We start from the raw sequence: 26,136 nt of genomic DNA, 5'->3' as shown, positions 1-26,136 counted from the left end.
AAAGATCCTTTTCAGAAGTAAGATTTTCTCGTTGTTTATTTAGTAAGTGCAGGAAGTATATCTTTTTTAGCCTACCATCACAAAACCAAACAATTACAGGGGCAGGGCAGATAAAATAAAGGCTGGCAGGATAGGAACAAGGGTCATCTCCTAAGGGGCTCAGACCATTGTTAGAATAGAAATGTGGATCCAGTGTTGTTATATAGGATTTTTTTTTTTTTTTCAAGAGAAGGTGGAAACAGGGCTTTTTATAGGAAACCTTCACCTTTTAAATGCTCATAAATTAACCGTGCCAGCCAGTGGAGACCTTCAGGCTGCCAACTCTCAAACTGACTTGACTTCCAAAGTACAGCCCTGGATGTTTAAAGGTTAACATAAATGGCATTAGGGGTATGTTCTAGGATTTAGCTGTCACTTCTAATGTGCACTCCTAGGAAGAGAAGGCGGCAGAACGGGTGGGGGTTACAAACATCTCTCTTCTACCGACATTTAAGAGTAGGTTTCTCAATTCCTGTGGGGAATGGCTTTGGAAGAGCTAGTCCGGAGACTGGTCTAAGCCTGAGTCTGTAGATTTTCTACATACCATCTGGTTCTTGATTTTGAAGGACAACAGTAACAAGGGAAATAATAGAACTTGGTCTTTGAGAGCTCAGAAAGAGAGTAAGATCTCTGGAGCATCATGATGCCCATAATGATTTTTTAAAAAAGGGCTAGGGGCCCAGGGGAAGGCTACTATTAGAGCAAGTAGTTGGGGCCTAATTTTTGCAATATTTATAGATAGTAGATTTGATCTAGACAGTTCTCCACTTCCATACCTTCCGCTTTTGTTTTGGAAGTATAATAGAAAGATACGTGTTTTTTTGCTCACAAAAACCTCTCTGGGTAGCACAACGGACCTGTAGACAAATGAACTACATCACGCCATTTTTGGCATGAGTACCCTGGTTTTATCTGACTGGAGGGGCCTGAGCCCAGGGCTGGAAACCCAACTTCGGGCTGGCCAAGGAGCATCACCGTGAGACTTTGGCTGGGGGCTAACCTGAGCTTCTGGAGACTTGTGGAAGTCACCATAAGAGCTCAGCCAAAGGACGAGAAAACGGCCCACAACACTGGTAGATGTTTTGAATGACGGGCTTTAGGCATGGAATGAGCTGGAAACAGTCCCCTATTCTCCCCTTTAAGGTAGTTGTATTGGGTTTCCGGTATTTGGTGACCTTGCTGGCTACACTCATGGTTTAACACCAAGACCATAATGCCCACCAGCCATGTAAATGGACTTGGTTTCTGAGGTAAGGGTAGGAAAAGATTCCAAAATATAGGTACTTGCTTGATGGAAGGGCCCTGTATTTTCAGTGGCTTCTTAACCTTGTTACAATGAATGGAATCAGCCACTTTTCATTACCTACGAGCTGGTTTACCCTCGATAGGTAGGCAGGACTGGCCAAATGTAAACATTTGCTCGTCACGAATGTTACTCTCTGTTGATTGTATATTCTCTGCTTTGCAGGGATGTATATTAATTCCATACAGCAATTAGGAGACCAAAAAAGTCCCTACATAGGTCTTTCTTTAAAAAAAAAAATGTTTATAAAAAATCTTTGTTTCAACAGTAATACGGTAAATAGTTATTTGCATACCTCGTTACGGAAGTTTATATGGGGGCTGAGGGTGGGGGCGGTTGACCCTAGTTTGGAATTCAGGTCTTTTTTCCTCTAGAAATACCCTTATCTCCTGGACTAGACTGGATTAAAAAACACTGGATTAAACATATCTGCATTTATGTTCTTTTTCATTAATATTTGCTGGAGTTTAGCATTTAAATATGAAGGCTACAGCCTCCCTGTAATTACAATTCCATATCACCACATGCATTCTGTGTTGCTTTTATTTAATGAAAAAACTAATTTCAAATCTACATTAAGCTAAGCTGAATAACAAAGTCTTAGTGAAGGAGGCCTGGTGGGTGGTCTTGTTTGTAAAAACATGGCTACTGTCCTTTGGCCTTAAAACTTCAGGAAAGGCACTTCAAACGGCTTCGTGTTTGCATGTTTCAGTGCCAGAGCATAGGAATAGACCCTGGCGTCCACTGTCACATGTTCTTCAGCTACCAGAGCTACAGGAAGCAAAGAATACAAGTTAGATAATGAAGAGAATAAAGGAGAATACCCCTTATCAATCAATCAATACAGCCTGAGCTCCTACTACGTGCCGGTTACAATGCTAGATAGACATACAGCGGTGAACAGGACCCCTTCTGCCTTCAAGGACCTTGCTCTAGTCAGAAGAGAAAAGGATATATAAGCAGGGTTACATTTCCAGCAAAAGACCAGAACAGGAAGAAAGAATAAAGGCAGAAGATCACACATATCAGAGGTGAGGACTTGATGCATTAAAACAGCAAAGCTGTAAGTCTACAGATGCAATCACTACTTCTTTTAGAGTGCGCTCTAGGGCGCTGCCGTGGTGACCCTTCAGTGCCTTATCTCGGGATTCGTGCGTCCTCTCCGCTGCCAGACAGCACTGATTTTCCGCCTACAAGTTCAGCCGCCTGCACGACAGGACTGGAATTCTAGAGAATTCCAGAACAAGGCCGCGGGAGCGTACGTCGTACCATGGGCTTTGAGGGGAACTTCTGTTTCGTTCAGGTGGAGGTTATCGCACCTGGAATCTGTCACTTGTTCTCCTAGCCACTAGTTCAGGCGCAAGCTCAGAGACACGTTGATCCCGGAAGGGAGGCTGGCGTCCTACTCCTCTGTGCAGGGCGGGGGCTGGGGAAGTGCTGAAAGCTATTCTGTGTAACCAACTGAACTCTGGATACTTTCCTCCCAATCTCTCAAATGTGACTTGTGGAATAAGTGGTTTGATTACTATATTTCCACTCTAATAAAGCTAGGAAAACTGGTTCTTCCCCCCTTCCTCCTCCTGTAGATCTGTCCCCGTCTACCTTCCTTCCTCCCTCTCTCGCACTATGACTGCCCCCTCTTCCAAGCCTAGATCCAGGGAGGTTAAGTTAGATGGAAGGGAGAAGGACGTTCTTTAAAAGAATACTTCTCTAATATAAAAATGCAGTAAAGACATATAGCATCTAACATTTAAGTCCTTTTGTGCCCACTGTCTTGTTTAATTGTACTCACGCCTCCCCAGAGACAGGGGCGACCTCTCGTTCCTGTTTCGGGAGAAAAGCCGGGAGAGGCTGTGGCACGTGTTCAAGGTCGTAACCCATACACGGTGGAACCTCAGACCCAGTCAGACCCGACAGACTCAAAGATGTGTTGCCCCTTACTGGCAGCCACAGCTCTCTGAGGCAACTAAGGCTTTCTCCAGTATGAGCACTTCTCATTCGGACTGAGATCTTGAGGTACTTGTTGCCTTAGGTCTAGTTTTTAAAAAGGCAAAGCAGGAAGGGAAGCTTTCTAGGAATCTGAATCACAGTAGTTCTTGGAAGCTCATATTTACTTTTAATTAATTTATGAATTTGTATTTATTTTTGACAGAGCCAGAGCACGAGTGGGGGACAGGCAGAGAGAGAGAGAGAGAGAGAGAGAGAGAGAGAGAGAATCCGAAGTAGCTCTAGGCTCTGAGCTGTCAGCACAGAGCCCGATGTGGGGCTCGAACCCACAGACAGTGAGATCATGACCTGAGCTGAAGTCAGACGTTTAGCCAACTGAGCCACCCAGGCGCCCCTCATACTTACTTTTAAAACAAGAGAGTCATTAGAAATAAAATTGTAAGCCACTGGTACTTACGGAAGGGGAGGAAGAGACAGCCCTCAAAGCCTCAAGTCAAATTGTGCTTCAAGTTAATTTTTGAAGTAAAAACTTTAAAACATTCAAGTCATGACGACTGTCTGTTCCTTTACAAAGGAGTGATCGGGGACTTAGCAGCCGGCATGGAGGAGCTCCCTCTGAAGGGTCTCTGTCACGCTCCAGTACAGCATATCCTAATCTGCCCACGTAGGCTTACTCAATTTTTTACAAAATCCCTAGGAGATGGGCTGGCCAGAAAGTACACAATGTAATTTCATGACCAGTAATTTACTAGGGGTGACGCTGTTAGTTTGGTTCATTATATCAGCGTGTTGCTCTTTGTATATAGCAGATACCTCAGTCTTTGTAGAAAGAATATTGTTAAATTCTCCTTTAACTTCTACCCTGCACGAAGTACCATCCAACATGCTAGCATTTTTGAGGATCAGCTAAGAGATACCTACTTAGGCCTCTTCAGTGCCATGGATTAGCGACATGAGGTACAGAAGTTTTGGCTAATCTGCAGGAATATAGTTTTGGCTATTCTATAGGAAAAAAATCCCATTGGAAGCCTTCAACCCGACAGAGAATGTTTTGCTCCTATTTTCAAACTCAGTGCCACCCAGAAAAGAAAATCATTGTTGGTTAACTGCAGTTCTCCAACATTTCTAGGTATTTGGCTTTAACGAGGAAGAATATAAAGAAATGGAATTATACTTAGTTCCTCACTGAATGGGACTGGGGATGGGGAAAATTGAGAAAACTGGCAGTCTTAAGAATGCTTACCATCAAGTCTCTTCAGCAGGTCATTCTTTGGTAAGGAAATTACTTCAACAAATTCTAAACAAAGAAAGTGCAAGTGAAAACAAAGCTCCAGAATAAGAGAGCCTACCAGAACGCCACAACATGCCTGTAGCCATTTCCACTGCGCTAAGCCATACACACGTCAGCCACTGCTGAGTTGGGTGACGTACCTCCATCTCCTGAAAAGAAACAGAAGGAGGACGTTGCAGCAAGGCCTGCTCTGGTCAAACACTGGAAGAGGTTAGTGCAAGACATACCGAAAAGGGTCTGAGACTTCAACAGAGACCTGGGTCTCTACTAATCCAATCTATGTACGTTAGGTTCTGTGTGTGATCTATGGAGAATCAGATTCTATAGATTCTATTAGAATCTATGTAAAAAACATTCCAACAGTACAGAATTTGTTCTCCAAATCAAATGTTTAATAGCCAAACTGAAAGCATACTCTATGATAATACACACAGGTATTTTTAAGTTGTTAAAGTATATAAAATTTACCATTTTAACCATTTTTTTAGTGTTTAGTTTTGAGAGGGAGCGAGAGAGAGCAGGGGAGGGGCGGAGAGAGAGGGAGACACAGAATCCGAAGCAGGCTCCAGGCTCCGAGCTGTCAGCACACAGCCCGACGCGGGGCTTGAACCCGTGAACCATGAGATCATGACCTGAGCTGAAGTTAGACGTTCAATCGACTGAGCCACCCAGGTGCCCATTAACCGTTTTTGAAAATACAATTTACAGGCATTAAATACATTCACAGTGTTGTGCAGTTATCAGCACTATCCTTCTCTAGAACCTTTCAGCATCCCGAACAGAAACTCGGTGCCTATTAGTTTACTTTCTGTTTCTGTGAATATTTTAGGTCACCTCATAGGAGTGGAACCACAATATTTACACTTGAAAAATTTTTTTTCTTAAGTAAACTCTACACTCAAATGTGGGGCCTGAACTCACACCCCCCAGATGTGACCGAGCCAGCCAGGGGCCCCCGTTTACGCTTTTTTGTCTGGCTTCCCGAAGCGCTCGGCGCGACATTATCAAAAGTCACCCTACCACAGCAGGCACCAGCGTGTTTCTCTAGCGGCTGGATGGTATTCCACGGGGCATCTACACCACGTTTTGTGGGCCCACTCATCTGCTGGTGGACACTTGGGTGGCGTCCACCTTTTGGGGACTGTGCTGCTGACACTGGTGTGCAAGTCCCTACATGAGCCCCTGCTTTGTGCTTTGGGGTATAAACCTCCGAGGGGACTCGATACGGTGGTTCTGTTCACCTCCGAGGACTGGCAGGCTGCTTCACGGCACGTTAGGTGCGTACTTGCGAGTTTGCACATCGAACATTTAAAATCAGCTGTGATGGGCCCCGACACATTCAGGAGCCACCGAGGTGATGAGAAACGGAAGAATATGGCTGTGCCACCTGACACCCCCTTTAACGGGGTGGAAGACGACAGGGAACTGACAGAAGCATCAAAGCTGGAGCCCAAACTTGCTAAGAAATCTAACAGAGCAAGGAAGTTCTTAAACGTTTCTCTAAGTACGGAACTCAGTGATAAGTACTTCTGCCACTCTTATAATACACACAAAGACACACATCTGTGATTCTGAAGGTGTTCACTGTTTCCTCTTCAGACCTTGGGCTCATAATCCTAAGTGGGAATAAGCTCCATACAGAAGATAGGGAAATGTGAGAATTTAACATTTGTAAAGAACACCTAAAAATCAGTTAAGTGTTAAAAATGCTACAGGACCCACGATGAGCAAAACAGCCCAGAGTACTGATGAAGTATCTAGAAACCTGTTCCTCTTCTCACAGATCAAAAACCAAGGCAGTAGCAAGTTAACCAATCATCAGTGCGACAGAACCACCTTAACCGTGGCCCATGCACACTCACCTGGCTTTGGCTTAGGCCTCACGTTTTCAGCATCATCTCCGTTGATCGTTACCGTCACGATGTGTGTGGTACAGTTTGTCAAGCCCGGATCCATACATACAGCTGTGGAGAGAAGCAAACGCTCAAGTTCAGACACCGGTCCGACACGACACGTTTCGTTACTTAAATGCCTTCGGAAGGAAACCGGGCTCATGATTCACAGTGCCCACGGAGCCCGTGCGGGAAAACTACACTCGGCCCGATGCGCTCAGTATACGCTGTGGGACAGCACAGCATACGTGTTTCCCTCCAGAGTTCCTGAGTTAAGCGCGCTAAGTCTGGGGGTGAGACGGTGCTGACATGTTGTCAGGTCCTTTCACCACATTGAGAAAAAAAATCTAGCGAGGAGCCTGGCACGTGGATGAGGTAATAAAGCTCAGGATCTGAGAAACTCTGGAAGGTAAGCGAATCTCCCATCTCTTCTCCAGCTTCAGGGCCTCCTTGTTCAAACCTGCCCTCGCGCGGAGAGAGACTCGCCTGTAGACAGTGACCGAACCTAGTTAGGATTTCTCCTCCGTGGATGAGCCTCAACGCAAGATCCTTTACACCACGCACAGTGTAACGGCTGGCTAATTTTCAAGGGTCTGTCCCCAAGCGCACGCCCGGAGAGCAGTACAAACCTGGAGAGCACTCTGCCACATCACCTTTGTAGCCAGTTTCTTCCTCAAGTTCCCGAAGAGCTGCTGCTTCCGGGCTTTCGTTATCATCGATGAGACCTGGAAGTCCAAATCCTTTGTGAGGTGCGACAGGGAAACCCTCTCCTGACGTACCGCTGGGAGCTACGCGAGGAATCAGAGGACTGTGGGAAGCGGTTGCACGGGTGACACTGAGGCTTGGAGCTTTTCTGAGAGAAAAGGCAGGGACGCCTGGGTGGCTCCGTCGGTTGCACGTCCGACCTTTGATTTCAGCTCAGGTCATGAGATCGGGCCCCACGTCATGCTCAGCACTGGGCATGGAGCCTGCTTGGGATTCTCTCTCTCCCTCTCCCTCTGTCCTTCCCTTGCTCACGTGCTCACCCTCTTTCTCTTTAGAAAAGAAGAAAAAAAAGCAAAAGAATAAAACCCCAGGCAGAGTAAGTAGGTTCCGACAGCTGTTCCTCTTATTCAGACCTCGACTGTTCCCGTGGGCATCTCTGCAGCACAGACAGCGCGGACCCGTGAGGAGAGCTGGCTTGGTGCTGCTGTCGGCCCCCTGACCCGGCTCACGGACCCGGCTCTGTGGCATGGCCCAGGAAGCCTGTCATTCTTTTCCGTTTTCCTCATGTGACCCTGTCACCTATCTTGCTTTCCTCCCTCGCAGAGCAATACTGAGGCCACAGAGAAATGCCCGGATGAGGATCACCTGTGAGGAGGACGGAAGGCTGGCGGACTGGGGGCAGGGGCCGTGCTCAGAGCCAGCAGTAACCAGGGAGGCCAAGTGGGGAGGACGGAAGAACTCGGATTATTTCACCCGAAAGGAGATGATGCGAAGAAAAAAGTGAAATGCAAGCTATTTACTTACTTTTCAAGTTCTTAATTTCTTCAGTGAAATGGCGGGTACATGAGAAAAAAAATGGAGCTGCTACGTGTTATCGTGGGCTAGAATTTCAAAGTACAAGACACAGCCCACTAACGATAAGTAAATGAGATCTAATCTCTTCAGATGGGAGCAGCCCAATTAGGTCCTATGACGACACAGTACTTCAAACTCTGGATAGCTCTTTCTGCGCAACTCAAGAGAATATTCTAGTGGAAATTAAGGCAGTTTCCCTGGCCTGTGTATATACAGGAAGATCAAGCGGTCTTTTCCAGTCACGGGTTTTGGAGTTAAGAGTCTGGCCTTGTTACTACTGTTTCTTATCAGAAGCAGACTGCTAGTGATAGAAAATGAACTCACCTGACAAATTAGGGAAGAACAGTTACTCAGAGAAGCCAGAGAGAATGCTGCTGAGAGGACGGGTGGCTTGGGAAGGTCAGACCCTCGCCTCGCTTTGGGGGGTCAGTGCACCAAAGAGTGCATCGGAGGGATGCTTTTTTTTTTTAAACTTAAAACCGCCGAGACACGTGAAAAAGTGCTAAATGTCCAAGCACTGCCCTTCTGGCTGTTCTGGGTGCTCGGGCCCGCGGTGAGGGACTCACCTGCAGGGAACTCTAGGCAGTAGCCTCCCATGGGCGGTCGGAACTGCTTCACCAGAACGATGCACTCGTAATGAAGTGTCCGCTGCAGCACTGGGATGACCGCCACCCCTGCGACCAGGAGATAAAACCAAGGAGGTCCCTCATGAAAGGTCAGGGAGTACCTGGCACAGGGTCAAGGACCACATTCCTGCCTACGCTAACCTCTGCCGAGACCTATTTCTCAACCTGCAGCAGCCAGGCCGTGTTCACTGATCTACGTGTGCTTGTATTTCCTTTCAGCAGTAAATGGAGTCAGTCCCAGTGTTTGTAGTAGATGCTAAGTTAGAGTCTATTGTTTTAGGATAAAGGACCTTTTCTCCCAAGAGAGAGGTATTTTACTTACAGCAGAACACGGACAAAACCCCAGTGCGTTCTGGAAAACACAAACTGCCCACAAGGAGTTCTTGGCTACCTCCCTCCACCCAACTCTCCCGGCAGACCGAAACAGCAGCTGTGGCAGCTACTCGGTTTACTTCCACTAAAAAGAGAACAAGATGAAAGGGAGGAATGAAAGGGAAAAACAAAGACCTATTGCCCACTTCCCCCAGAGCACAGGTGATTCTCAGGATCTTTGCAGTCAGTGCATTTATGCCTAGAAGGGAATGTGAACTGAATGGGTAGTCTCTTCTCCTAATTCCGCATCCTTCTCAATTTATAAAGCAACTGGTCCGTCATAAAGTAGTGCCAAATATTTTTCCAAACTAAAGGCTCTCACCTAGGTCCTTTGAACAGAACACAGGATTTCTAGAAGTCCTATCTAGATGCAGTATGTGGCTTCAAATTATACTGACTTCTGTTTGGCTATAAATATTAGTATACCTTTCCCTCAAAAACACTGGGACTGAAGCCAGAAGTTATTTACAGAGAAAGCCTGATTTAGCCACAAAGCACTGCAAAAAGGAAGACCAGACTTAAACATAAAAGACCATAATCGAAGAGAGCTGCTCTGAGGTCTGGGTTAGAGTAAAAAGAACCCCGCCTCTTGCAGTAAAGCACGGTGACTTCCTCCATGAAGAGTCGTAAGGGGTTTGCACTCCTACCATCGGCCGACTGCCCCTTCCTGGTCGTACGTTTCACCGTTTCCCACGTTCTGTTCAGGCAGAGAAGCAAAAACAAAATCACTAACGTCACAGAGGAGAATGCCCTTGGGTTTTCAGTCCACAACCAGAACTTTACAAATGCGAAGCATGCGAGTGTAATAACGATAATGGCCAAGGAGACCACGACAGTACAGATCTATATGGGAAAAGCCAATTCCATCGTGCTTTCCTGTAGCTTCTGAAACTTTTTCTGAAGAAAACGTGCCACCCTACGCCTGACCCTCTGAGTGCTATCTAAACAGAAGGCCTACTCATCGCTTGAGCTGCCTTTCAGATCATTCACTGGGAAGATTTCAGTTTGATCCTAAATCTACAGGTTAGCAGTAAATGAAAGTATTGACCAGTCTGTGCAAATTAAGCTCCTAGGAGAATTCCAGCCTTTTCGCTAAGAGGAAAAGATACTCTGCGGAATAGGAACCACTGAGACAGTTATTTATATGTGACCTAAATAACAATTTTAGAAAGCAGGGCCGTCCCATTTACTAATTGAGGAATTATTACATTTAGGTGAGTGCTCTAGTTTGCACGTGTGAGATCTCTCTTATCTAAGGGGAAAATGGGCCAGAGTGGAGAAAGTGAGATGAGGAATGGTAGGTTTCTGCTCCCTTTTATGGCTTTATTCCCGATGGGCTGTTTGTTTCTGGGGAACAGCGTCCTGAGAATCCGGTTACTGGTACAATGCTGTCTGAAGGGGAAGGACATATGAGGCCAAGTCCCCTTCACTCTCTTCTCCCTTGAACTGGAGAGAAGCAGTGGTAAGAAATGAAAGTGGAGAAGCAGATCAGCTTTGGATCTGGGAGAAGTAAGACATCTGAGTGGCTCTGGGGACCGGAGTAAGGAAGGCGTCAACATCCGCCTCCCGCCAGAAGAGCAGGAATGATGAGACGGGCCACGTGGGGGGAGCCTCGCACTTTTTATCTGGCTGGGTTGGACTGTGTCACGTTTCTGTGAAAGAAATCCCGGTATTTAGTCTAGTTAAAAAAACCCAAAAAACACCTTTCTGTAAACTGTAGATCTCTCAATATTATACCCCAATTCGAGCAGCGAGTGTGTCAAAATGAACCCGTGAAAGCCGAACGCTGCTGTGACGACTCACAACTGTCCGACATTCCTGTTAGTAACAAGAAGCCAACCAACAAGCAACTCTGGTAAGTAAATAGTACAGATGGCAAGAGATGAAAACCTTTTCAGCTCTCTGTGCCACCCCTCAGGGTTAGAAGGCAGTGCTGGGAGGAGCCGTGAAGGCGCCATCCCAGATACTCTAGGAATAAGGGAAACAAAAGAGCAGCATGGTTACGGTTAAGATGGTGTAAAATAACCAGTAACGAGCCATACATCGTGAACCATGAAATATAAACGCATTGACACGGGATCCTAGAACAGGGATGCCCCATGGGAGCTCCGGTCATCTTCAAGGGACTCTGAAAGATGAGCGTCTGACCGCGTCAGACAATCTCAGTCTCCACCCGCCTACCAGCTGAGCGCCCAGCCACACATCCCGTGAGACCGTTCCCTCCGGTGTAAAACTAGGGAATTAAGAGTATGTTAGCTCAAAAGCCTCTTGTGGCGTTAGAATTCTGATTCTAGTTAAGCGACTCCGTTTTCTGAGGAACTGTCATAGGAGAAAGCTTGCTCTGCGTTCCTCCCCGGGTCAACAAACGCAGGAGGCAGGAAGGGCACCGAAGGATGACTTCAGCTCTGTCCCGATGTCCATCAGGGGCACACTGCCAGCATAGGTTTGCGCTACTCGACTCAACTCCGTATCCGTATCCACGACTAACATGGTAGAACAGAGGATTTTCTAGCTGCTCTCATCCTTACCGACATGCTTTTGCATCAGGTAACAGATAAAACATTTTATGAGTTTATACGTCATGACCTATGGCAAAGCACGGGGATTCCCTCTTCAAAGCCTGACACTCCGGTAGGAGATGTCAGTGCTTTGCCTACGAGCTCCCCGGAGTTCACGAGGAAGACCTACGCGTGCAAGAAAGGAGGTGAACATGCTATGAGCAGGCCACATAAGCAGGTACCCGCTAGGCTTTTCAGTGCATGCCTCAGCTACTCAAACAGACTCCCCGGAAGTGAGACCTGGACACGAGTATCCCGAAAAGAGTCTCCACGTGATTCTGACGCACGTCCCTGATTAAGAAATGCTGAAGGAGGAAGAGGAGTCCCGTGAAGAGATGCACCACCGGCGCAAACCAACACGTACTCTTTAATTAGTGTTAAGAGGCGTATTTGTGTTATAAACCGTAACAGCTTAACGGGGAAAAGAGAGCCAAACTGTATCGCTACAAACTGGGTGCCAATCTACGTTTTCACAAACATCAGTCCATTTGAACATACTGTGTTCCTTCAGGCTCGGGGCTGGCCACGTGTCTGTATTGTATTCCTGTCCCCACTATTTATTTCCTGTTTAGTTCTGCACATCGGTCTCTTTAAACAAGTGTTCTGCCCAAGGCAGAACATCCACTGTGTTGACGGGCGGTAGCATGGTTGGCTTTCTCGCTTTGAGGTTTTAATTTAAGAGTGCTATGGATAGCTTGAAGTTTCCCACAGCTCTCCAACACTGGCCCTTAGGAATATTTTTGCTAGTTTAGCAGAGATAATTAAAGTGCTTTCAATTACTGGCAAGTCCGTGTACTTTCACGCTGATGACAGAAGTATTTCCTCATGAAGAAACTCTGTATTCTCATTTGATCACTTAGCAAATGGAGTTTTTTTTTTTTTTTTTTTAATGAATCAATATATCATGTAATCTGGATACTTTAATATTTAGTTACATTTTTATATTTTCTCATTCTCATTCCTTTTCATATTTCACTAGGGAAATGTTTAATCTATTTTAACACTTTTTTTTCTGATAGTTAATTATAATTTTCAAAAAATTTCTTTTCAGGGCAGAGTGACAGGGGCCGAAAGAAAAAATTCTAAACAGAAAATGTGGAAAACAGAAGAAAACAGGTTTACCACACAGATGCCATTAATGTTCTGCCAATTTTCCTTCTAGCCTTTTCTTATATATTATTTGGAAAGAATTTAAAAAGCATATACACAATTTCCTATTTTATCGTCAACTTAATAACTTTTCTCAAGTTGCTAGATTGTCTTCAGAATCTGCTTTGTAGATAACTGCATAGATTTTACCAAATGAATACACTAAAAAATTATTTCCCCATTTTTAAACTGAGAATTGACATACAATTTTGTATCTGATGTGTACAACATAGTCACTCAAGTTATATACAAGTCACCACAGTAAATGTAGTAAGCATCTGTCACCCTACAGAGTTGTTATAATATCGACTGTATGCCTTCATACTGTACATATTCTTTTATCATGCTACACTATAACAATTATTTCCCCATTTTTAAGATGGTTAGGGTGCTTTCGATTTCTTTTTATTTTTTTAATTTTGTGAACATTTTTCATGCATAAATCCGACTCCAGTCTCAGGAGTGGGATTACTTGGGTTGAAGGGTGTTATATCTTTACGAGCAATTGGTACATACTGTGAAATGTTTTGCAAAGCTTTTTTTCTTTTTTTCCAATTTACGTTTCCATGAGCAAGGTGTAAAGCACGTAAGTTTTACCTCAACCCAGCAATGTTCTCTCCTTCATCCTAATTTAGAAATTAAAACCTGGTATGATTCGGAGGAGGCAATCTGGATTGTTAATTACTTTGCTGCTTTATTGGCTTCGATAGGGCTTGGACCGAAATTTCAGGTTCATACTAATCTACTCAGGGAGAATGGTGTTGAAATCAATTCCTGATTAGTTAATGTAACAAATTTACAATGTGATTGTATTCCGAGATGAGAAGTGAGCCAAACATTCTGAGAGTGGGAAAATACTGAATTAGATTTCTCCTTTAAGATCGAGTTTACAATGAGAAAAGTATCAGAGTTCATGTCAAACAGTAAGCGGAGACCCCGAGAACCCGAATACCGAGCATTTTACAAAAGGGAAAAAAAAATCATTTACCTTATTTTACCAGTAGGATCCATGTACGTTGTTTTTTCAAGCTTGACCCATTTTCCTTCTGAAATTAACTAAAAGGAGACAATAAGTTGGGAGGCTTTTAAACCGAGGATTTTATTTAGAAGGTGTGTTTTCTTTCAGATTTTCTCTGTGTGGCCCCCCCAGGGATCACGGTTCCCTCCCAATAATTAGTGCAGGTTTTCAGTTCAAAGTATGGAAAGCTATCTTCCTGAAGGGTGGTTCTACTTCTTTTTGGAGTTTTGGAAGTAATACTGAGAGATGAAAAGAGATGATAGTTGAAAAAATCCTGGCGGCCGGGGGTTGTAGGTAGAGAGGGAGGACGAAGAAGTGAGGGGTTTTCTGGGACCCAGCGTTCTATGCTCTGAGCCTGGGGCCCGTCACACAGGTATGTTCAGTAGGTAGAAACTCCTCGCTGACGTTTTAGTCAGCGAGACATGGGAAGGCTGACTGAGGAGACCGTGTCCAACGACTGCATTTCCAGTGACTCGTGGGTTTCCCACCCGATCTGAGACAGGCAGCCCAGGGTCATTCTGCCTAGACACCGAGTTTCGGTTACGAGGACTAACGTTCCTACGGCACTATACTGAACTGAGAGGGGAGTTTCGCTGCGGACAGAAAGCAGTAGCCTTTTTCTTACTATCCTATCTTTTACTTCTGGCCGGCAGCAACCTAATAATTATCTGCAGATCTATTCACAGACAACATGGAAAGATTTTTAAAACATAAACAACCGCAGGAAGGGGTCAAGATCAGAGTTCCAAGATGAAGGACTTAAAATTTATCCATTCCAATGCTTCCTGCAGGAAGAGACTTATTAAAAGCTAAATTGAATAACATGTAAGACGTACATTAGTTCTGGAATTCAGACTACAACTAACAACTTAGGTTTTTATTGTTCTTAAACATATATGCTGAGACCATAAACAGCTAACGAAGATGCGAGGCTTAAGTATGAAATGTCTAAACCCTGAAACTCCCAGAGGACTAATTCTTCTACCCGGGCAAACTTTTATTAAAATTTGAGACTTTTTGTACGAAGAGCCAAAATCCACTTTAAAACAGTCTCAATTTCACGAGTGCATATAATGAAGAGATACACAATTGCTCCCACACAAGAGCAAAATGTCCCTGAGTCCTAAAAAGGGAGCAGGAACAATGTTTAAAACCCGTCTTTAAGAATTAAATACAATCATTTGAAACGACAGTCTACACATTTCATTTGGACTTGGCTGTGTGTGGGGAGAGAGCAGGGTAGTGAAAAACAATTTATACCTCCTCTGAAATAATAGACTGTTTGGTATTTTGAGAAGGATCCGCTGGTTCTTGGTTTTCCATGTTCAAACCAGTCAGTCTTTACAATGCTCAGGCAAGAAGTTCACGCTGTAAGATAAGATTTGTTTAGGCTACAGTTATTTTTCCGAATTCAACATTTGAACAGAGGCTGCTGGTCAAAGTACTTAACATGGTGAAAGACTTATTTGTCATCAAAGCTGCTTTGCTCACGTGAGCTTGGGAGAACTGCCCTAGAGGGAAGGTCAGTGCAGAGGCCCCAGGAAACATCCAAAAAGAACCAACAGCCGGCCCCGTGAGATTCAGCCCATGTGGGCTGAGCTCCTCCTGGGCGGGCATCAGGCACTTACATATACATTCTTGCATTTTCTGACTCCAAATTTAAAAACTTTCCAGGGTAAACAGTTCAAAAATTGTAAACCATTCCTCACTCCCACCCCTTAACTACTGTCCCTTATCTACCCTTTACAGCTCAACTGTAAGAGTGGCATGGGCTGGGTCTTTCTACCTCCCGTGTATCTTTTTTTCTTTTAAACTGGTAGTAAATGGATATACCATTTTGATAATTTCAAAATGTGCGGTTCAGTGGAATTAAACACAATCTCATTGTGGCCCGTTCACTTTGAAGTTTTAACACATTATCAGAGTCACGGTTGTCCATGAGCTGACAAGTACCACCATGTCTGTTGTGGAAAGAGAAGGCCCCATCTCTTTTGTTATCCATTACTACGTCCTCTATTCTTGGCTTATTCTCCCGTTTGTACCCTGAATGTCTCAAAATCTTTTTCTGCCCTCAAAATAGGCTGAATAACCTGGCTGCATACAGAATTATGGGCTGAAAGTCACTTTCTACCAGAAATATGCAGGCACTGCTCAGTTGTCTTGCTTCTGGTGCTGCTGCTGTGAAATCTGAAGCCATTCTGATTCCTGATTCTTTTTCTGTGTGGCCTGTTTTCTTTCTCAGGAGATCTGTGGTTATACATGCCTTCACGCAGACGTTATTGCATTGGGTACTCAAATGGGTCCTTCTTTTTTTATTGAATGTGGTGGACATACGATATTATATTAGTTTCAGGTATACAACATAGTGGTTCAATGTTTACATATATTATGAAGTCATTCCCATGCTAAATCTACCACCATCTGTCACCAAAGTTGTTACAATATTAACTATATTCCCTATGCTGTACATTATGTCCCCGTGTCTTTTTTATAACTGAAGTTTGTACCTTTTGATCCCCTTCCCTTATTTTGTCAAGTGGGTCCTTTCAGTCTGGAAACCGTACTGTGCTTATGGGGAACTTTTCTTGAATTATTTCACAGATAATCTCCTCATTTTCTCTATTCTTTCTTTCAGGAACTGTTGCACTTCCTGAACTGATCTTCTGTCTTGTCTTTTTCATTCCTATTTTCTGTTTTCTTGTCATTTTAAAACAATTTATTGTTTTTATTTTAGAGACAGAGAAAGAGCACGAGCAGGGGAAAGGGGCAGAGGGAGACAGAGAGAATCTGAAACAGGCTCCATGGTAACCAAGATGGTGTGGATACTGGCATAAGGATAGACATAAAAACTACTGGAAAAGAGACTCCAGAATTAAACCCACAGATTTATGGTCTTTTTTTTTTTTTTTTTTTTTTTTTTTTTTGAGAGAGAGAGAGCGAGCAGAGTAGGGGGCAGAGGGAGAGAATCTTTAGCAGGCTCCATGATCACTACAGAACCTGATGTGGGGCTCAATCCCATGACCCTAGGATCATGACCTGAGCCAAAATCAAGAGTTGGGTGCTCAACTGACTGAGCCACGTAGATGCCCTGCTTAACTGATTTTCAACAAAAGTGCCATGTATTCAAGGGGGATAAAAAACAGACTTTTCAAGAGATTGTTCTGGGCCTAGATACGTACATTCATAAGGACAACAATGAACCTCTACCTAACACCATATATAAAAATTAACTCAAAAGAGATCAAAGATCTAACGTAAGAGCTACAACTACAAGACTCTTAGGAAACAAAAAGTGTATATCTTCATGATCTTAGGCAATAATCTCTTAGATGTGACACATAAATACAGGCATTCCAAGAAAATGCAGATGAACCGGACCTCATCGAAATTAAAAACTTGTGTGCTTCAAAGGATACCATCAAGATGGTGAAAAACTACTTACAAAATGGGGGAAAAATTTTATAAATCTGATAGAACTCTATCCGAAATATGCAAAAAAAAAAAAAAAATCCTTAAAACCCAGTAATTAAAAAGACAAATAACATAATTAAAAATAGGCAAAGGACTTGGATAGACATTTTTCCAAAGAAGATACACAATGGCCAATAAGCACATGAAAATATGTTCAGTGTTGTTAGCCATCAGAAAGAGGCAAATCAAAACCACACTGAGATACCACAGTTCACCCCTATGATGATGATTATAATAAAAGACTGATAATAACAAGTGTCGGTGAGGATGTGGAGAAACTGGCATACGCTGCCAGAAGGCATACAAAATGGTGCAGTCGCTTCGGAAAACAATCTTCCAAAGGTTAGCCACAGAGGTCCCATATGACCCAGTAATTTCACTCCTAGTATATATACACCCAAGAGAAGTGAAACGTGTTGTACACAAACGTTCAGAGCAGTATTATTTGTAATAGGTCCAGAGTGGAAACAACCCAGATGTCCATCATTTGATGAATGGATAAATGAAATGTGGTATTCCATTCAATGGAATAATATTCATCCGTACAGGGGCCCCTGGGTGGCTCAGTTGGTTAGGCATCTGGCTTCAGTTCAGGTCATGATCTCACAGTTTGTGAATCCCAGCCCCCACTGCCAAGCCTCCTTGGGATTCTCTCTCTCTGCCCCTCTCCCACATGCGTGTGCTCTGTCTCCCTCAAAATAAATAAACTTAAAAAAAAAAAAAAGGCAATGAAGTACTGATACATGCTACAACATGGATGAACCTTGAAAACATTATGTCAAGTGAGAGAAGTCACACACAGGCGGCCAAATATTGTAGGATCCCATTCATATGAAATACCCAGAGTAGCAAATCCAGAGATACAGAAAGCAGAGTAGTGGTTGCCAAGAGACTAGGGGGAAGGAGAGAGTAGGGAGTGACTGCTTATGGGTATGGGGTTTCTTTTTGATGGGAAACATTCTAGAATTAAATAGTGGTGATGGTGGCACCATCTTGCAAATACACTAAAAACCAGGGGATTTTACAATTTAAGAAAGTGCATTTTATGGTATGTGAATTGCATTTCAATTAACAACAATCACCTCTGCAGTCTTAAAACCCCCAAGAGACAAAGAGTTGGGTTGTTGAAAGCCACCTTAAATCTAAAGGTTGACAAAGCCTGGGAGTCTAGTTCAAGGAGCCCTGCGTGACTGAACCCAAGCAACCATTCTACCGTTCTCTGGGTGTATATTTTGCCTGATACTCAACACGTATTTCTGTTGTAAAATTAAATGTATTTCTGTTGTATTATTAAGCTGTGATCAATACGGTTCCTGTGGATTATTACGTGGGCAAGCCTACGATTTCAGTTTCCAATAAGGACTTTGGCAAAGAAGCAAAACTTGAGGCCCTAGGTAAGAAAAAATGACTTTATGCTAAAAAAATAAAAACCACTTAATAAAGATGAGAGAAAGAAATGTTAACACATTTTCACACTCATTTAAACCTTGAAGAGATACGCACAAACTGTATTAATGTTTGTAAAAAAGCACACACACAAACCAACATCAAGTGTGTGTCTTAGGTAACTCGGCGAAAGCACCCCGCAGCAGACCCACTGGAAGTGAGGCTGTCTCGTGCTGCGAGGACACAGCAGTGCACAAGACAGACAAAGGTCCTGTCCTCCAGGGGCTCGCTTTCTGGTGGGGGGGGGGAAGGGAGGAAACTGAGGAACAACATACATAATTTATGTCAGAGCCGCTAAGTTTACGAAAAAGGCCAAGAAGAAGAGTGGAGAAGATGGGGGGGCGGGGGGGGAGTGGAGTGATCAAGAAAGCTCCCTTTAATTTTGTGACATTGAATGGAGGCTTGAAAGTAATAAAACAGTAAGCTATGTGGACGTGTAGAGGCAGTCATTTAGCTACAGGCATATAGCATAAGAAAACAGGCAGTGATTCCTGGTAAACTTTCAACTAGCCTTGGTTTATACATGACAAATAACCTACATTGTTAGAGGCAATCAAAACAGCATGAAAACTCACCATTAGCTAAATCAAAGGTTGGCTGCTCGTCACTATTTGTGGTCTCTACACCCAAATAAAAGAACTTCATCTACCTAGATTTTTATCTTCCAGATTTCCATTTCCTTTCATTAGTAACAAATACATCAGAGAAGGAATTATTTCCTCTGCTTTTAATTCTAACACTTAAAAGAAAATAACCTTTAGGCAACTAAGCGACCCCATTTATTGCACAATGTAATCTGTCTAGAATGATGCAAAATACTTGGATTAATTTTCTACCTCCTCTTGAAAAAAACATTTTTTTTTTAACATTTATTTGCCTTTGAGAGACAGAGACCGAACGCAAGTGGGGGAGGGGACAGAGAGAGGCAGACAGAATCTGAAGCAGGCTCCAGGCTCTGAGCTGTCAGCACAGACCCCAATGTGGGGCTTGGAACCCATGAACCGTTAGATCATGGCCTGAGCCGAACTCTAACGCTCAATTTACTGAGCCACCCAGGCACCCCTCTACCTCCTTTTGAAAAATGGTATTTTGACCCCGAATAACTTTTCTGTGCTTACCCAAACTTAAAAACAGCGAACTGCAGACCTCACAAGTATAAGCACCACCAGAAGTTCATAAAGGAAGAGCTAAATAATCTGTCACTTTTTCTATGAAAAGGGTTCTTAATCTGGATTGCCAGTAAATCTAGACAAAATGGAGAAAGTCCCCAGCCCCAGGTGAGTATCTTTAGGGGCAAAGGGGCCACCAGCTCCTTTAAATTATCTGCTAGGTCTCCTTATCTTTGTATCTTTATAGATTCCCTTAGATTGTCAAAGGGATTGTTGATGGCCCAAAGGTGAAAAAGTACTTTTCTGAAGGACTGCTCCTCATCTACTACTCTTCATTTAACCAGGTTAAACTCCCTTACAAAACAGTCTCTGTAATCAAAAGCTGGATTTTTGGTCAGCAAATGTTAAGCTCTAAACAGTTGTTTCAACAGATCATATTAAAAAATACTGAAGCTAGAAATGTTAGAGAGCTAGAAAAACAAAAAACAAGCTACAAACATAAATTACATGAAAGAAAAAAAGTGGCAAACAGGGCTGGGACTCTCTAGGGTAATTACTTGGAATGCAATCAGCCCCAAGGGGCAACAGTATTTCGTAGCAATCTGCTGACAGTGTAAATAACTGGAAAAAAAAAAAATGAGGTTAAAGGGTGATTTCCAAAGTATATTATTCACCCTGTGATTCCCAAAATGTTCAGGATTATAAAAGCATCTCAAAAATGCTACTGAAACAGAAAAAGAATATTATTTTTAGCAGCATTTCAAAAACAGAAGCTAAATGGTGCCATTTGGGGACAGTCATTACAGGCAGTCATTACACGTAGGCTTAGGCAGCGCAGAAACAAATGAGGCTCCGCAGCCTGCGCCCCCCTCCCCTTACTGTGACAGAGCTTTCCTGAGCTGATTCAATGCTATTTTGAGAGTTAAAAGTAAAGTGTAAATTTTCTCCACTTCATTAGCTAGCATTTCAAGTCACCTACATTTTACTAATATGCACATTAGACTTAAAATAATATCCGTATACATACTGTTGAGTTGTTTTAATTCACATAACGCATTTTCGCTTAGTTTGGTCTGAAACACTGAAGGTCTATGATGTGTTTGCTGTATGATTTTTCCAGGGCACAAAAAACTCTAGTGAGGGAAAACATCAAAGGATTGTTAGGAGGGCCATACAGTGATAGGCAGGAAGCTAGCTGGCTTTATGAGCATGGGCAGTTCAAACATTTGGGTAGGTATATACTAAGTGTAAACTGATCCATATTCCTGCCTTTGGGGACTTTATAGTTCAACTCGAAAAGAACCAGAGGGTATGCCTGGTTCTCTACGACTATCCTAGAGATAATGCGATATCAGGGTGTTTTAAGTGCGTGACAAATCACATCCACTTGGGAGGCAGGGAAAATCGTAGACTTTGAAAAGGCTGCTACTAAGAGGTCATTAAGATATGATTTAGATACCAAGAAGGCAGGGAGAGCATTTGAAGTAGAAGGAACCAGATGAAAAACAAAAACACTAACTGGGGGAAGGGTTGAGAAAGTACAGTAGAGTTGGGCCAACTCTGTTGTTCTCAACCTTTCCCTCCCAACCCCTTCCAAAACAAACAAACAAAAAACACCTGAAGCCAAGCCCACACATATAATGGATGATGTTAATACTTGCAAACTCATTTCCAAGGGCTTACGCAGATTTGGCTGGATGCCTGACCCTCCCCCAAATTTGCGGGCAACCCTAACTGGCATGCCACAAACTCTTGTTGCTATGTAAACTCCTCTTGAGGACAGCACTTAAATTCTCTGCTCCAGGGAAGAAGGGAAAGGGTTACTTTTTCACAACCTCAGGTATTTCAGTCTCAGTAACAAGAGCTGGACTCAGGTTAAGAGGGAGGGAAGTTCGCACTCAGGGTTGTCATTATTCAGTTATTACCATATCGGAATCCTTGCAGTTTGCTGAGGTTGCAAAGTGAAGCAAAAATCACAAGAAAAAACACGCTGGCTCCTCTCTCCCAGGTAAAAACTAAATATTGGAAACACCATTTATACTCAACCAAATAAAAGGTGTGGAAACTCAAATCGTGAGCAAAGCTGATGAACCAAAGTCAGGCAGTCGGAACAGTTTGATGAATAGATCGAGACATTTACAATAAGGCATTTTGAAAGAAATTAAGTGGGAAAGGGTTAATTTTTGCAAAAAAAAAAAAAAATTTTTTTTTTTTTTTTTTTTTTTTTTGCAAAAATAACTTTATGACCTTGTAAAGTCAAACATCAAATGCTTAGGTCTGACCAAGATGCCATTCTACATTCTTTCAGAATAATTACACAGAAAAAACACTTGATTTACAATGAACAATAATCAATTAGTATCGCTACAGTTAAGTCTTGGTTATAGTCATAAAACTTTTAAAAATTCAGTTTTTTTTTAAGATAATATTTTGAGGGGTCCTTCTTTGGTACCACTTATGGTAAAATTTCGGTATTCACATCAAAAGGATCCACTTCATATGAATTTTTCTTTGCTGACAACGATTATCTTGATAATGAAGACTTCCTGCAGTGAATTTGTTAATTATGGAAAGTCATCGAGTTTCTTTTCTTTTCTGGCAGATGTGGGGGTTGGGTGGGCAAAGAGGTAACTAACATTCTACTGAAATTATGCTACTTGGTGATTTATAATCATTACATTTAGTTCCGGCTGGGAACTAATTACCCTTGGGAAGGTTAATTGGTTACAGCCCTACAGTAATGAGACCAGCAAAGAACCACGAGTCACAGCCCAGGCAAGAGAGAATGTAGGTTTGGTCTAGGGTGGCAGCAGTGGCAAGGAAACTTGCACATGACACCTTATTACTTGTCCTAAACCAGTGTTTAGGGACAGGGTTTCCAAAGCTACTTGCAAGAAGATGTTCTTAAAGGACATCGGGACATCAGGAGAAAGGGGCAGTACAGCATTCAAACATGGGCCCACCAAGTTTGAGATGGTGGCAAGATATCCAAGTGGGTAAAACCAGCAGGTAGATGGAAATATTAATTTAGAAGGGGGATTCAAGGAAGGAAATGTTTTTCCATTATTTAATTTGGAATTGCGCAATAACCCCCCCTTCCACAATCACTTAACTGTTGATATTTTCAGGCATGCATGAGAAAAAGCAACTATTTCCATTGTTGTAAAGGTTTTATTGAAGCAACATGAGTATAAACACTTCACGGCTAAGAAAAGACAAATATGGTGGCTAAAAAATAATGGAAGGGAATTTAGCTGTACCATTCAGAATACTGGCACATCTGGTTGTAATGTTGATTTATTTGAGGCTGGTTAAATGTGTAACTAGTTACTTAAAATTAACTGTAATCCTAAAAAGTCACTGAACACTGCTTCTCAAGTATAGAGCCTGAATAGAAGACATCTGTAACAAATTCCTTCCCTGCAGTGTTTATATTTAAGTTTACAAATTTGGCTGCTTCGGCACAAATAACTGCAGCTCTGTATTAATGCTTTGCAGCTGCCTCAACCTCGACACTCAGGTTTCCTGGGCTGCTAACATATTACTCCTCCTGAAGTGACCGTGTTCCCAGTTTCTACTTCCTCCTATACACCTGTTGATTATCTTCAACAGAAAATACCTTATCCCAATTCACCCCCGCACTGCTAATATTTCCTTCAGCAGTAACCTGTTGATTTCCAAGTCAAATCAAAACAAAACAAACATTTAGAGGGACTGCTCCAACCCCCCCTCCCCCACATCAGGTCTCTCCTAAATCTGGCAGTCTGGCACTATTCTCCCAGAAATATATGGAATATTGCTTCATTGCCCCTCAAAACAGAAAGAACTGCATAATCTTGGCTCTCCAAACACTTATGAAAAACTACTGCCCTCCCCTCCCCCAGAATATACTGCAACATTGTAATTTACCTCTGCTTGGAAAAATGTATCTTTAAAAGTGATGCTCCCAACTAAACCACTTAGCCAGTAGCATTTTTGAGAAAAACAAACCATTGAACTCTTTGGGGGAAGAGCTTTTCACTCCAAACAGGCAGAGGATCCTGTAATTATCCTAATGAATACTTTTCTACAGAGGCCCGTAGTCGGTGGGCTTCCTGCTTTCTAACCTAAAACTGCTTAGCCCGGAATGTGCAATTAAAAACAAACAAACAAACAAACAAACAAACAAACAAAAGATTTAAGTAATTTCTACACCCAACATGGGGCCTGAACTCACAACCTGGAGATCACCGGAGAGCGTGCAATTTTAAAAAGATACCTAAAATACACGCCCTTAGACAGACGTGACTGGGGCAAGTCCAGGGCATGTAGTTGTAAGAAAGCTAGGTTCTAAAAGGCATTTCTCAGCAACTAGAATCTGATTCTTTTGAAGACACAAACAAAAGTTTACTTTTAAAATATGCTGTTGTCTCGTAGCCATCTGATAACGTCATTACGGAAGAGATAAGGAAAATAACGGAGTGGTGGAGGCAAGAGAAGGAAAAAGAATGATACTGCAAATTTCACTAGACTAGAATTCTTCCAGTCTTATGATTCCAGCATGGCCCGGCTACTGATACAATCTGGCTGTATTTTTCCAGGCTGTTACTTTGGCAGGGCTGGAATAAATGAATTTCACGCTCAAAAGAGACTCCTCTCCCCTTTCGTCGGTGTTCCCAAATTTCTCTCTCCTCCTCTACCTTCAAAGTCGAACCCCCAGGAGCGTACGGCCAGGATTCTCTCCCTCTCTCTCCTAGTTCCCCTCCACGAACGAAGAGGTGCTATCATCCTCTTTGCAGATGCTTTAAACACTGCACTCAAATGAAGTTAATTGCAGTGGTTTCCTGCTTTCTCTTCTCCGAATAGTCCAGGCTCTTCTACCCCAGTCCCTGGTTTTCTCTAAACTGGCCCTCCTTTCCGCGCCTTCGCAGCTGCCGCCCCCTCGCTTCCCGGGTCGCGCACCCAGTCCGCAGACTGGGACACGCGCGTGGGGCTGCCCGCACGCACCAGATGTGCTCCCTCCCTCTTCCCCAAAGAGGGGATTGTACATGATTGGCCCGCGCCCAGTTACCTACTCCAAGGTGTGGGGTGAAGGGGAGGGTACTCCTTTGGGGAGGGGGACGAAAGAAGAAAGCACGAAGCCGAGGCAGCAGTCTCAGAAGACACCGGTGCTACTGCTGGAGGCAAAGCCTCACCTCGCGGTGATGAGGATGTGCACTCGGCCCCTCCCGGTACCCGTAGAATCCCCGCCCGTAACCTCGCCTGAGAAAGTTACCTTCCGGGGCGGGGCACTTCTTAGATGCCGCTTCTCAACACTTCCGGAATTCCTTTCCCGGGACGCGAACGCCTCGCGTGCGTTTGTGCGTGTGTACGGGTACGAGTGACTGCTACAAGGACGCCCCGCGATTCTCTTCCGCTCCCTTTTCTGCTACTGCCTCCTGGCTTGATGGACCGGAAGAGTCCTTGAGCCAAAATAGCTCGGCGGGTACTTCCGGGACGGGAGACCTGGGTTCCGGGAGGGTGCTGGAAAGAGAGGGAGAGGCGGCGGCGGCTGGAGGATGAAGAAGGAGCATGTGCTGCGCTGTCAGTTCTCCGCGTGGTATCCACTGTTCCGAAGCCTTACCATCAAGAGGTAAGACAGGAGGGGTTACGCCGGGGCGATAGGCAAAAGGGAACTGCGACATTTGGGGCGAGTCCTCGCTCCATCAGCGAAAAACAACAACAACAACAACAACAACAACAACAACAACAACAACACAGGCCTTTTAGCGACTGGATGGAAGCGCCAGTGCCCAGATTTCGACTTCCTAGTACTATTTCAGGTGGGGAGATTAATGAAGTCGATGCGAGTTTGCTGTGCGTCGTGTTGCGTTCAGGGCGTGTGCTAGGGCGGGTAGAAGGGCAGGTCGTGGTTCATTGAAGGTCAGATGGCGGGGTGACTAGTGGATTAAGCCGGTTCAGGCTTGGGAGTTCACCATCACTGCTTGTAGAACTGCCAGAGAGGAGAAGTGATCAGGAGAACTGGGTAGTCTGGATTTTGCCACTGACTAACCCGCTGGGGTCTTAATTGCTTTCAGTCGCTGTAGGATGAGAACAGTGATACAGACCCTGCTTGAAATTCTCCGATAAGATAGCTTAACAAGAAAGCATTAGTGTAGTTATATGTTGTTAGGGATCGAGATGTACCTTGACAGGAAGCCATCCCTGGAAAAGGAGTGGAATGGGATTCGTTGTCTAGTTCTCTGGCCTACAACAGGGGATCCATCCCTGGTTTGCAGGGCAAGCAGAAGAGTAACTTTTCCTTCACTGGGTCATTCAAGGTAATATAGGCAAGGCAGCTAGGAGAATACCCCCAGTGTTCAAAAGCAATCATAAC

General features: G+C 43.7%; 2 protein-coding genes across 12 annotated transcripts in view; one reads left to right on the top strand and one right to left on the bottom strand.

Moving 5' to 3' along the window:
- Positions 1-1,867: 1,867 nt before the first annotated feature.
- On the bottom strand, positions 1,868-25,151 carry NUDT5 (nudix hydrolase 5). 7 transcript variants are annotated; one of them, XM_053895306.1, is made up of 10 exons: positions 24,836-25,008; positions 15,016-15,123; positions 13,726-13,793; positions 9,678-9,727; positions 8,599-8,706; positions 7,102-7,197; positions 6,443-6,544; positions 4,692-4,729; positions 4,533-4,586; positions 2,000-2,113 (listed from the first exon to the last, which is right to left on the bottom strand). In XM_053895306.1, the coding sequence occupies exons 2-9, from the start codon at positions 15,076-15,078 to the stop codon at positions 4,572-4,574; spliced, it is 540 nt and encodes a 179-aa protein (XP_053751281.1). In that variant the 5' UTR covers positions 15,079-15,123; positions 24,836-25,008; the 3' UTR covers positions 2,000-2,113; positions 4,533-4,571. The 7 variants fall into 7 exon arrangements, with proteins under 7 accessions (XP_053751278.1, XP_053751280.1, XP_053751279.1 ...); XM_053895303.1 differs by lacking the exons at positions 4,692-4,729; positions 24,836-25,008 and adding an exon at positions 25,036-25,151 and having other exon boundaries at positions 1,868-2,113; XM_053895305.1 differs by lacking the exon at positions 4,692-4,729 and having other exon boundaries at positions 1,868-2,113; positions 7,126-7,197; positions 24,836-25,009.
- Positions 25,152-25,281: 130 nt separating this feature from the next.
- CDC123 (cell division cycle 123) overlaps positions 25,282-26,136 on the top strand; it is a 57,813-nt gene continuing 56,958 nt past the window's right edge. For 3 of the 5 annotated variants that reach the window (XM_019460786.2, XM_019460787.2, XM_019460784.2), the window contains exon 1: positions 25,282-25,392. In XM_019460786.2, the coding sequence (XP_019316331.1) occupies positions 25,319-25,392 (74 nt within the window). In that variant the 5' untranslated portion in view covers positions 25,282-25,318. The remainder of the gene's footprint in view (positions 25,393-26,136) is intronic. The other 2 variants (XM_019460788.2, XM_019460785.2) reach the window with 1 other exon arrangement.

This window comes from Panthera pardus, unplaced genomic scaffold, assembly GCF_024362965.1.
Source record: "Panthera pardus isolate Hobbes unplaced genomic scaffold, ASM2436296v1 HiC_scaffold_6, whole genome shotgun sequence".
Classification (NCBI taxonomy): Eukaryota; Metazoa; Chordata; class Mammalia; order Carnivora; family Felidae; genus Panthera; species Panthera pardus.
The sequence above is the reverse complement of the archived record's forward strand: the minus strand, read 5'-3'. Positions and strand labels throughout refer to the sequence as shown.

Bases quoted from the DNA above. Each gene is read 5' to 3' on its own strand.
- NUDT5 (XM_053895303.1), bottom strand. From the start codon at position 15,078: ATGGAAAACCAAGAACCAGCGGATCCTTCTCAAAATACCAAACAGTCT. The intron at 13,794-15,015 runs GTATAAATTGTT...GTCTCCTTTTAG, and splicing joins AGTCTATTATTTCAGAGGAG to TTAATTTCAGAAGGAAAATG. The intron at 6,545-7,101 runs GTTTGTACTGCT...TTCTCTCCACAG, and splicing joins TGTGGCAGAGTGCTCTCCAG to CTGTATGTATGGATCCGGGC.